Raw genomic sequence first — 12736 nt, forward strand, 5'->3', positions numbered from 1 at the left:
TCTGATGAAACAAAGGAGTATTTATGTCTGTAATAAAACCCTTTTGTAGGGAAAACCCATTCTGATTGTCTGGGCCTGGCACCCCCTCCCTGGCCCACCCATGGCTGCACCCTTGCCCATTCATATGAAATCCATAGATTAGGGCTTAATTCATTTTCTTCAGTAAAATCGTTGAAATGATTGCATTTATATTTTTGTTCAGTATAGTTAACTCTGCAGGGACATTCAACATCTCTATTAGTTGAACAGTATAGAGTCCCGATGTTCACATTTCTCAACCACTACTTGTTTGGTTCTCGGTTGGACTTCCAACTCCAAAATATGTTTTTTATTTTATTTTTTTAAATCTTAAATATGCTATACCGACAACTTGAGCCACTGATGTTATTCCAAGAACAAGCTTAGAAAACAAAGTAAGATGTTTCAAGGGCTGGTCTCTCTAGGCTTTTCTTCCTCCGTCACTCCTCACCTTCCTCCAGTCCTTGAAGAAGTTGTTTCGGAACACATCTTTTGTGGTGTATTCATGGTCAAGCATCTGAGCAAAGAACAGGGCCACCTCCTCTGCAGCAAGGCCCAGCTTCACAACTTTACCTGGTGAACAAGCACATCACACACACAGTTCCATAAGATCCATAATCTTAGCTGGGCTACATTTTCAGTAAACAGCTTGCAGGTCCTAGGAGGGAAAAATATATAATGTTGTAGAATAGTTTAGGACTCAGCTTTACTTTTTCCCCCTTGTATTACTGTCAGAAACTAACAGGTGCAAATGCTTGGTAAATCTTGTCCTTGTCATGTTCTCTAAATAGGGGAGCGAAGTGGCACCACTATAGAAATAGCTCAAGTGACTAGAGGAGCTGTGACCTCAGTCAGGCTTTTGGAGCTTAGTCAGAACCAAATGCACCATATAAACTAGTGATGGGGATTATATTATTGTTGCACTAGTTGGCTGTACCTGCACCAAAACGCCAGTAATTGTCCTTCATAGCTTGTTCTCCATCTTTTTAAATATGGAGCCAAATTGTTTTCAAATTTCCATGACTGATCAAAACTCGTTCTCTCATGGCTCTTTTGTCCATCTGCAACAGACAAATGGTGAGCAACATGTTTGGACCATGGAATCACAATCACAGTATTGAATTGCATACATATTGTATCAGACCCTTAAGTATTGTGATAATATCGTATAGTCCCTGGCAATTCCCCGCCATAATATCATCCCCAAAGGTCCCCTAGGAGCCGGCTCAGCAGGCCAATCAATGCCCAGAGAGAGAGAGACCTGCAGTGAGTGGCTGTGGATTTACATTCCATACCACTCCAATGGGTGAATTAGTTGTGGAGGCCTGGCCCCAGAGGGACTTCACTACACACAGGGATTAACTTATCAAACCTACTCTTTTGACATAGGAGCTGTCAGGGCTGCACTATGGGGGGAAAAAAACATGTAAAAACTATGGTTCTCAATCAAAATGTTTTATCCAGCCAGACATCCCTGGGCTGTATGCCCTAAATAAAGGAGGCTGATCTTTGGGGGCAGCTGTTGATCCATGCAAATCAATACAGCGTTGAGGAACAATCTTCTGGGGTGAATGATGAAAGGAAGGATCCTCCCCAGAGTGTCGTAGATAGAGGAGAAAGTGTTAACAACATTCAACTTTCAATCTGACCCAGACAGAATGCTTGGATAGTCTGAAAGCGAAACTCTCATGCCAGGGAATCTACTTAGATATTTAGAGTGAAGAGCCTCGCTTTGAGAAGTGTTAAGTGTTTACTTCCAAATGGTCGATGATCTGACGAGGTGAGTATAAACCTTCAGACCAGCAGGGCTGTACTGACCATTGTAGTAGAAGTTAACGTTGTCTGGGAGATGCTGGTACTCCGGTGGGAAAAAGGGACCCCTGTGCTCCAGAAACTTCCATTTTACACCATCCTCATACTTGTCCTCTTCCCACCTGAGGGACAAGAGTGCGTTTCAGAATGAGCCTCTCTTTCATAAAAAGGTTCATACAACCACCTCCCACACGTCGGGCATATAGAAAAACAAACAAGCCCCACCATCTCCAGCGCTGCTGCTCTTCTTCTTCTCTTTTTTTGATCTTCAACGCTTTTGCTGCCTCAATCTCTTCCTTTGACTTCTTCTTTGTAGTGACTGGATGCTCCGCCTCCTCTTTCTTTGGCCTCTGGGAGATCAAGACAGCAGCACAGAAACAAGACAATTTACACAGTAGGTGATTTACACAATCAGTGAGCCCATTGTAAAATGTCCCAAAACAAAGCTTGTTTGTTATTTCAGCTGTACCCATCTGAGTCAAATTCGCAAAGCACTAACATTACACAATAAAATATTTACTGAACAAAAATATAAATGAAACCATGTCAAAGATTTTACTAAGTTAGTTCATATGAAGGAAATCAGTGAATTTAAATAAATGAATTAGGCCCTCATCTATGGACTTCACATGACTGGGCAGGGGCACAGCCATGGATGGGCATAGGCCAGCCACTGGAGAGCCAGGCCCAGGCCCAGCCAATCAGAATTAGTTTTTCCCTACAAAAGGGCTTTGTTATGGACAGAAACACTCCTCAGCTTCATCAGCTGTCCGGGTGGCTGGTCTCAGACACTGCCGCAGGTGAAGAAGCCGGAGGTCCAGAGCTGGCGTGTTTACACGTGGTCTGCGGGATGTGAGGCCGGTTCGACATAATGCCAAATTATTTAAAACAACGTTGGAGGCAGCTTATGGTAGAGCAATTAACATTTATTTATCTGACAACAGCTCTGGTGGACATTCCTGCAATCAGCATGCCAATTGCACACTTTCTCAACTTGAGACATCTGTGACATTGTGTTGTGTGACAAGTACACATTTTAGAGTGGCCTTTTATTGTCCGCAGCACAAGGTGCATCTGTGTAATGATCATGTTTAATCAGCTTTTTGATAATCTACCTACCTGAAGGGTGTGGCATATCTTGGCAAAAGGAGAATGCTCACAAATAGGGATGTAAACAAATTTGAGAGAAGTAAGCTTTTTGTGCACATGGGAAAATTTCTGGGATCTTTTATTTCAGCTCATGAAACATGGGACCAACAATTTACATGTTGCGTTTATTTTTGTTCAGATATATTTTCCACTTCGCAGTTCATGTGAAAAGTGGGGGAAAATGATGCTACTACATAAACAGCTAAAAACTAGAACATTTGACTGCGGGGAAGATGCCTACCTTCTCTTTCTTTATCCCCTCCTTTGTGTTCTTCTCTGTCCTCGGGTCAGCCCCGTCCTTCTCTTTCAATTTCCTATTTAAAGGCAGCAAATAACATCTGTGTACAGCAACAATGTGCAAAACTATTTGCTCACCTCCAACAGGTAGTGGTGTGGTGGAACTGATGTTCGCATGTTACTAACACTTAGTCATAGGGTAACTGAATGACAGATGGAGTGAGGGCATATAAATAAGGGAGACCTGCTCACATTGGGGTTGCACTGGAACACGAGGGACCTTCCATGGGTTCATCCTCTGGTCTTTTCCTCTTTTTCCCCCTCTTTTCTGGCACAAAGTCTCCATCTTCAGGCTCCTCTTTTACAGCCAAATTAAACCTGAGGAAAGCACGATGAGACACTGAACAATGACCAGTCACTTTCACTCCCATATCAAGTGGTTGGAAAGCATGACCACATCCTGCTGTGCTCCCCTTTTACTTCCCAGTAAGACGTAGCTATTCATAGAGTAATACCTCAATCCAAAAGTACACCATTTAGTGACCACATGTAACTACAAAATTACAGTGATTAAACATTATAGAAAAGGGCCTGATGATAGTATAATAATAGGACGGCAAGCTTGTATTTCCCTGTAGTATGCCTTGGAAGTGGGAAGGAAATTGACCAAATTAATAAATCAACATTACAACCACCACTGCAACTTAATTACAGTACTGCTTCATTTCAAATGGTTGGATGGAAGGAAAAGAAAACAGCTGTAGATGCTAATTCCCATTACAGGCAGAACGGAACAGGATAATGTACAGGGATGCCAAGTTTTGAAAATCGCTTGGAGTGAGATTTCCTATGGGGAATGTCATTGTCTCCACCCCTAGCCAGGGGGTCCTTAACTGGGGGACACAATTAAAATCAGATTTTTTTGTTAGAAAATGCTCATATTAGCAGTGGCTAACCACGATAGACTGGTTTCTTATGGACAAAGAAACTGCAATATGTGAATGTAATTTGGGTGAACTATCCCTTCAAAATCTCCTGACGAGAGGCCCCTCTCCAAGAGGGTTGGTGGCCCACACCTGATCTACAGTGGGGCAAAAAATTATTTAGTCGGCCACCAATTGTGCAAGTTCTCCCACTTAAAAAGATGAGGCCTGTAATTTTCATCATAGGTACACTTCAACTATGACAGAAAAAACAGAGAAAGAAATCCAGAAAATCACATTGTAGGATTTTTAATGAATTTATTTGCTAATTATGGTGGAAAATAAGTATTTGGTCAATAAAAGTTTCTCAATACTTTGTTATATACTCTTTGTTGGCAATGACAGAGGCCAAACGTTTTCTGTAAGTCTTCACAAGGTTCACACACACTGTTGCTGATCTCCTCTAAGGCAGTGATGTTTTGGGGCTGTTGCTGGGCAACACGGACTTTCAACTCCCTCCAAAGATTTTCTATGGGGTTGAGATCTGGAGACTGGCTAAGACCCAGTCACATTTCATCTTCAATGCCCTTGCTGATGGAAGGATGTTTTCACTCAAAATACATGGCCCCATTCATTCTTTCCTTTACACGGATCAGTCATCCTGGTCCCTGTGCAGAAAAACAGCCCCAAAGGATTAGGTTTCCACCACCATGCTTCACAGTAGGTATGGTGTTCTTTGGATGCAACTCAGCATTCTTTGTCCTCCAAACACGACGAGTTCTATTTTGGTTTCATCTGACCATATGACATTCTCCCAATCTTCTTCTGGATCATCCAAATGCTCTCTAGCAAACTTCAGACGGGCCTGGACATGTACTGGCTTAAGCAGGGGGACACGTCTGGCACTGCAGGATTTGAGTCTCTGGTGGCGTAGTGTGTTACTGATGGTAGGCTTAATTACATTGCTCCCAGCTCTCTGCAGGTCATTCACTAGGTCCCCCCGTGTGGTTATGGGATTTTTGCTCACCGTTCTTGTGATCATTTTGACCCCACGGGGTGAGATCTTGCGTGGAGCCCCAGATCGAGGGAGATTATCAGTGGTCTTGCATGTCTTCCATTTCCTAATAATTGCTCCCAGTTGATTTCTTCAAACCAAGCTGCTTACCTATTGCAGATTCAGTCTTCTCAGCCTGGTGCAGGTCTACAATTTTGTTTCTGGTGTCCTTTTGACAGCTCTTCAGTTTTGGCCTTAGTGGAGTTTGTAGTGTGACTGTTTGAGGTTGTGGACAGGTGTCTTTTATACTGATAACAAGTTCAAACAGGTGCCATTAATACAGGTAACGAGTGGAGGACAGAGGAGCCTCTTAAAGAAGTTACAGGTCTGTGAGAGCCAGAAATCTTGCTTGTTTGTAGGTGACCAAATACTTATTTTCCACCATAATTTGCAAATAAATTCATTAAAAATCCTACAATGTGATTTTATGGATTTTTTCTCTCTCATTGTCTGTCATAGTTAAAGTGTACCTATAATGGAAATTACAGGCCTCTCGTCTTTTTAAGTGGGAGAACTTGTATAATTGGTGGCTGACTAAATACTATTTTGCCCCACTGTATGTTCCCCAAAAACTTTTCACCTCTACAAAATTAACCTACAATCAAGAAAAATCAAATGAATATTAATTTACAGGTGGTTGAGGCCAATGTGCAAAATCTTACTCTACATAGGAATACATGCAAAATATCTTGCCTACCATTTCGGTAGGAATAAATGACAAAGCAAGATATTTGAGGCAAGAGGCATTTCAATATAGCCTATTCTCATTTTATGACAGCCACACCACACTTTTCAAAACGGTCCATAAATGCACAGCCTTCATTGAAGATAAATAGAATAAAAAGAGTTTGAGGACAAGATGGCAAATCAGATTTTGAATAGACCAATTACACCAGAAGAATTGTCCCGGCAGGTAGCCTAGTGGTCAGAGTGTTGGGCCAGTAACCAAAAGGTTGCTGGATCAAATCCCCAAGCTGACAAGGTAAAAATCTGTTGTTCTGCCCCTGAGCAAGGCAGTTAACACAGTTCCCCGGGCACCGAAGACATGGATGTCAATTATGGCAGCCCCACGCATCTCTTTGATTCAGAGGGATTGGGTTAAATGAGGAAAACACATGAATGCATTCAGTTGTACAACTGACTAGGTATCCCGCTTGCCCACTAGAATCAGTTACATTTGGGTTCACAATTTGTAGTTTTCATAATATAGTTACACAAATCAGGTCACCCTAACAACATGTATTCTAAATGCTGCCTTTTCGTTGTTATAGCCTTATCAACCTAGTCCTAAATTGCCAATGATCAAACAAGGGGAATAATGTGGGCTATAGATTTGGGCTAATCTAAATTGTGGAATAAATCCCTAGTAGTAAGCTATATTATCACAAAGCATTTTGCAACAATTATAGACAAAAACAGCACTACAAGTTGCCGTGCTGCTCTTTTGACAATTGAGGTTATAAACGTTGATAAGTGGAGAGCGAACATGCCTGTACAGTCTGCCGTGACTGCACTCCACTTTAAATCGTGAGGGGCGTCTTCACAAATGGGCATCCAATCGCCTTGGTCCCGGACCCTTACTAAACCAATCACAAGCTTCAATCTGCCACAGTTCACAGTGCAGTGGTAGGAGAATTATGGATCTACCAGGTGAAGCTGGTGCAGATACAACACTCATGATGTAGAATTGCTCCGATTTGAAAAATAAGTTACACACCGAATTCACAGTGGAGTAATTCAAAAAATTAAATAGGGAACTTTTATTCAATGCTTGAGAAAGAGGTGTGGTGTGTGAACAGGGCAAAAATGAGTGTCTCGCGCCCAATGCATGAGAGTTGGCAGCGCAGATGATGCATTTAATGGGATAGTTTGGGAATTTGTCAGCGGTCCTTTATATACTTCCCAATAGTCAGATATTGATATCATTTTTATGCATCTGTGTCCAGTATGAAGGAATAGAGAGGTAGTTTTGCAAGCCAATGCTAACTAGCGTTAGCGCAACGGCTGGAAGTCTACAGGAACATCCAGTCATTAAACTTCCTTCAAACTGCACGCAGATACATAAAAATGGTATTCACCAGTTTCTGAATTTGGGGAAGTAAATTGCCAAAATCCCGACCTATCCGTTTAAGGACCTTCAACCCTTCACCCCCTTTTCTTGTCACCGACAACAGTACAGATGGGTAATGATTGGATATTCTCTCAGTTTCTTCCAACGTTCTGTCTGAATGTAACCTAACTCATCCGAACAACTCATTCCTGTATGGCAAATCAACATATTCTTTCCATTTCCTAAGCAAGAGAGGTAGACTTCAATAGGATTAGGAAAAATGTTGAAATGCCAATGGGTTCGTCTGTGAGGGAGAAACAGCCTGAGTAAGTCTAAGAGAGAGTCCATAAACAGAGAATTAACTGTACATGTCATTCACTTTGTCAGTGTGACTATAAGGAAGCAAAACCGATACTGTTATCTGTAGCGGATTGTACCTTTCAGACCTAGCCTAAAACTCCCACCATCCATCCCCCCAGAACACAGCAGTTTTTAATGTATTGCTTTTCTGACGAGCCACAGACACTTTTCTTCAATATAACAAGAAATACATTTTCTGATAGACCGCAAACACTCCCTGAAAAAAAAAGGGGAATGGATCCTGTCCAGGCTCTTGGAAATCCAAATCACAATAATTAATTTTGATCACCTCCTTACCGTTTGAAACGTTAATGGATTACAACTACATTTCCAATGGCAGCAGAAATGTGCTGATGTGACACTTTGAGAAATATCAAGCCACAACTTCAACAGAGCTGTAGTTGAGCAAAGCCATGACAATTAGCTGGCTCTCATTACCAATACTGTTAACAGGATGCAGTCTCAGAGGAAAATGCCCACCTCACATCATCATCAAAGCTCTCCACGCTCTCCGTTTTGAAAGCCTTGACCTAATAGAGGGAAAACAGAAAAACAAGTCAGAGCTCAGCACAAAAGATAAAATACTCAAAGCTCTTCACGCAACTCTGTGGTCTGCATGTACAGTACCAGTCAAAAATGTGGACACACCTACTCATACAAGGGGTTCTTTATTTTTACTATTTTCTACATTGTAGAATAATAGTGAAGACATCAAAACAATGAAATAACACATGGAATCATGTAGTAACCAAAAAGAAAAGTGTTAAAGAAATCAAAAATATATTTTATATTTGAGATTCTTCAAAGTAACCACGCTTTGCATTTGACAGCTTTGCACACTAAGCATTCTCTCAACCAGCATCATGAGATAGTCACCTGGAATGCATTTCAATTGAAGGGTGTGCCTTGATAAAGGCTAATTTGTGTAATTTCTTTCCTTCTTAATGCATTTGAGCCAATCGGTGATGTTGAGACATGGTAGGGGTGGCATACAGAAGATAGCCCTATTTGGTAAAAGACCAAGTCCATATTAAGGCAAGAAGGCCAGTCCATTATTACTTTAAGACATGAAGGTCAGCCAATCTGGAAAATGTCAAGAACTTTGAAAGTTTGTTCAAGTGCAGTCGCAAAAACCAAGCGCTATGATGAAACTGGCTCTCAAGAGCACCGCCACAGGAAAGGAAGACTCAGAGTTACCTCTGCTGCAGAGGATAATTTCATTAGATTTAACTGCACCCCAGATTGCAGCCCAAATAAATGATTCAGAGTTCAAGTAACAGACACATCTCAACATGAACTGTTCAAAAGAGACTGTGTGGATCAGGCCTTCTTGGTTTCTTTGCAGAAATTCGACCACGACACGAGCAAGACAGACCGGTGAAAATCTGTCCTTTGGTCTGATAAGTCAAAATCAGAAATGTTTGGTTCCAACCGCTGTGTCTTTGTGAGACACAGAGTAGATGATCTCTGCATGTGTGGTTTCCACCGTGAAACATGAAGGTGGTATAACGGGCTTTTTTCTAAATACTCATATTGGACAAAAACAGACACCGCAAAGAGGTACTGAAAGTGGTGTTTTGACCGAATACAGAATTCATCTATGTAATAGACAAAATAATTTACTAAGTAAATTGACACATATCAAGAAACAATGGACCTGTGAATAACGTAGCAATTCAATCAAAAATAAATTGTAGTATGTACAGTGCATTCGGAAAGTATTCAGGCCCCTTGACTTTTTCCACACTACAGTCTTATTCTAAAATTGATTAAATTGTTTTTGTTCCATCATCAAGCTACACCCAATACTCCATAATGACAAAGCAAAAACAGGTTTAGACATTTTTGCAAACAAATAAAATAAAACTGAAATATCACATTTACATAAGTATTCAGACCCTTTACTCAGTACTTTGTTAAGCACCTCTGGCATCGATTACAGCCTCGAGTCTTCTTGGGTATGATGCTACAAGCTTATCACACCTGTATTTGGGGAGTTTTTCCACATTCTTCTCTGCAGTTCCTCAAGCTCTGGCAGGTTGGATGGGGAGCATTGCTGCACAGCCATCTTCAGGTCATTCCAGAGATTTTCAATTGGATTCAGGTCAGGCCGGGCCACTCAAGGACATTGAGACTTGTCCCAAAGTCACTCCTGCGTTGTCTTGGCTGTGTGTTTAGGGTCGTTGTCCTGTTGGAAGGTGAACCGTCGCCCCAGTCTGAGGTCCTGAGCAGGTTATCACGGCTCTCTCTACTTTGCTCCATTCATCTTTCCCTTGATCCTGACTAGTTTACCAGTCCCCGCAGCTGTAAAACATCCCCAAAAGTATGATGCTGCCAACACCATGCTTCACCATAGGGATGGTGCCAGCTTTCATCCAGATGTGAGACATGGCATTCAGGCCAAACAGTTCGATCTTAGTTTCATCAGACCAGAGAATCTTGTTTTTCATGGTCAGAGTCCTTTAGGTGCCTTTTTGCAAACTCAAGAGGGCTGTCATGTGCCTTTTACTGAGGAGTGGCTTCTGTCTGGCCACTACCATAAAGGCATGACTGGTGGAGTGCTGCAGAGATGGTTGTCCTTCTGGAAGGTTCTCCCATCTCCACAGAGGAACTCTGGAGCTCTGTCAGAGGGACCATTGGTTTCTTGGTCACCTCCTTTACCAAGGCGCTTCTCCCCCGATTGCTCAGTTTGGCAGGGTGGCCAGCTCTAGGAAAAGTCTTGGTGATTCCAAACTTCTTCCATTTAAGAATGATGTAGGCCACTGTGTTCTTGGGGACATTCAATGCTGCAGAAACTTTTTGGTACCCTTCCCCAGATCGGTGCCTCAACACAATCCTGTCTCAGAGCTCTACGGACATTTCCTTTGACCTTATGGCTTGGTTTTAACTGACATGCACTGTCAACTGTGGGACCTAATATAGAGAGGTGTGTGCCTTTCCAAATCATATCCAATCAATTTGAATTTACCACAGGTGGACTACAATCAACTTGTAGAAAGATCTCAAGGATGATCAATGGAAACAGAATGCAAGGGGTCTGAATACTTTCCGAAGGCACTGTATGAGAAAACCCCTATGTTGCGAGATTCAGTATGAGGGTAATGGACCTTGGGAACCAGTCCAAGTACAGTATCAGGAAATCCATTTCTATCTAGCTGGTTTGGGGAGCTTCTGGAATCAACTATCATGGGGTTCACACAGGGACACGCTGGCAGCACAGGCTGGGAAGATGTAACCTGCAGTCAAATTTCTCAGGAAAAACTACCCAGTAGTACAAATGTAAGTCCCATAAGCTGTAGCGGTGATTTAGACCTACTTGCTGTTGCTACTACTACAGCTGCTCCTGTTGATAGCACCACTGCCAAAACTATTAGGCTACTACGAACACACAATATGTAGTGTATAATTTAAGAAAAAGGTACTTACCTTTTTCTGAACTTTTACTTTTTCCACCCGCTGAGACTTTGCTGTGGCTTTAGTTCTTTCCTTATTGGGCTTTGTACTGTAAGATCATCAGAACAGAAAGACAGGAAGAAAAATAAAGATTGTCATATTTCTCTCCCCGAGTTGGTACCTCCAACTTAACTCTAGTCTGCCATGAAATGTCATCAGGGACTGTCACAGAAGGCTGCTGCCAGTCATGCTTACAGGTGTCTATTCTTCTCTTTCATCCCATTAATTACACATGCCAGTGACAGATGACTCTGGATTCATTTGTTTGCTCATATAATGCATCCAATATCAATGAGAGTTAATGTATTCATATAAAGATGGAGTACCCTACTCTGGGTAATGAAAGCAGGCATCCACACACATTGTAGCACGTTACTAGATTTACAATTGCTGGCTTGTTTGGGGACTTAATTTCTCTCAATTGTTTTGCAACATTCTGTGTGTCTACACCACAGAGCTGTGATGTGTATGATATTGGGAAGATGTTGACTGTTGTTTCAGTTAACTGTAATTCAGGAGTATAGAAGACATGAAGTTAGGATGCAGTGCATGGAAAGGTAGTGTCTAACTACCTACATGCAAAGACCATCTTTACAAAATGAGATACAAAAAAAAAAAATGAATACTGCAGTGAACATATGTTTCAGATTAGGCCTAGCTAATGCAATATGTACTACTTGGGTCTTAGAGATAGTGAGGAAGACAATTTCATGGATGCCTATGCGGATTTGTTACTGAGATTGATATTGCACATAATATAGGATATTGTATGTCACTGTCTGGACTCACCTTTTCCTAGGTGCGTCTCCACCCGAGCCTCCTTCCTTATCACTCAGCCTCTGTCTGGGTGTCTTCGCTTTGGCCTTCCCTCCTTTGGCTTGGCCAACATTCTTCTCTCCGCCCATCTCCTACAGAGCACTGTAAAACAGACCGTTCATTAGCTAGCAGAATGATTTGCTTGGTGCAGAATCGTTTGTTAACTCAGATGGCAGCACTAACCTGACAAGCATGGAAGTGCAGTAAAAATCACAAACTAACGTTAAGTGAATTTTTGAAAATGCATGTATGTAATTAGCTCTGAACAGCAAAATATAGTGTAATACTATGGGTTGCTATAGCGTGAGCAAAATATCCCGGTCACATGGGTTAGCATACGTACTACTGTATTATATTAAACCATATTTGCTTAGCTACATTAACTAACTATAGGTGTGTGGTTAGCTGGAAATATCTAATTGTCAGTTCCACAAGCTTACCACTTCTTCTGTGTGCTAAATTTGGCCTTGACTGATTACTTTTGCTACGAATGGCGAATTAACTGTCTTAGTGTATGGCTGAAATCTCCAAACCGCTGTCTGTAGAAAGTAGCGCGAGATTTTTAAAGTTCAACGCTATTGAATCTGATTGGTTGAATAAATTAATTAGCTGGCGATCAACCCCCTCTGTCTGCGAATACGCCTTACTGCAGCTAATATGTGCTTTTTTTATGGGGAATATAATGAGGAATGAAAGTACATAATAAAGTAAACAAGGACACTCATAGCACAGCAATAAATATGTTAAATTAATAATATGGCATAATTTTATATATTTTAAATATGCACTTCTATTTGCTTTCTGACAAGCCCTATTCTAATAATCGTATGCATTATTCCTGAGTCCTAGCTTCCTCTCCTTGAA

At 41.5% G+C, this 12736-nt stretch overlaps 1 protein-coding gene across 1 annotated transcript in view; it reads right to left on the reverse strand.

Moving 5' to 3' along the window:
• The window catches only part of zgc:173742 (DNA topoisomerase I, mitochondrial), a 38164-nt gene extending 25699 nt beyond the window's left edge, over positions 1-12465 (reverse strand). The window contains exons 1-9 of the mRNA XM_035790940.1: positions 12313-12465; positions 11846-11974; positions 11030-11105; positions 8084-8133; positions 3469-3594; positions 3221-3293; positions 2056-2180; positions 1837-1952; positions 470-591 (exon numbers count right to left, since the gene is read on the reverse strand). Coding sequence (XP_035646833.1) covers positions 470-591; positions 1837-1952; positions 2056-2180; positions 3221-3293; positions 3469-3594; positions 8084-8133; positions 11030-11105; positions 11846-11961 — 804 coding nt within the window. The 5' untranslated portion in view covers positions 11962-11974; positions 12313-12465. The remainder of the gene's footprint in view (positions 1-469; positions 592-1836; positions 1953-2055; positions 2181-3220; positions 3294-3468; positions 3595-8083; positions 8134-11029; positions 11106-11845; positions 11975-12312) is intronic.
• Positions 12466-12736: the final 271 nt, after the last annotated feature.

Source organism: Oncorhynchus keta, chromosome 17, assembly GCF_023373465.1.
Source record: "Oncorhynchus keta strain PuntledgeMale-10-30-2019 chromosome 17, Oket_V2, whole genome shotgun sequence".
In the NCBI taxonomy this organism is placed as follows: domain Eukaryota; kingdom Metazoa; phylum Chordata; class Actinopteri; order Salmoniformes; family Salmonidae; genus Oncorhynchus; species Oncorhynchus keta.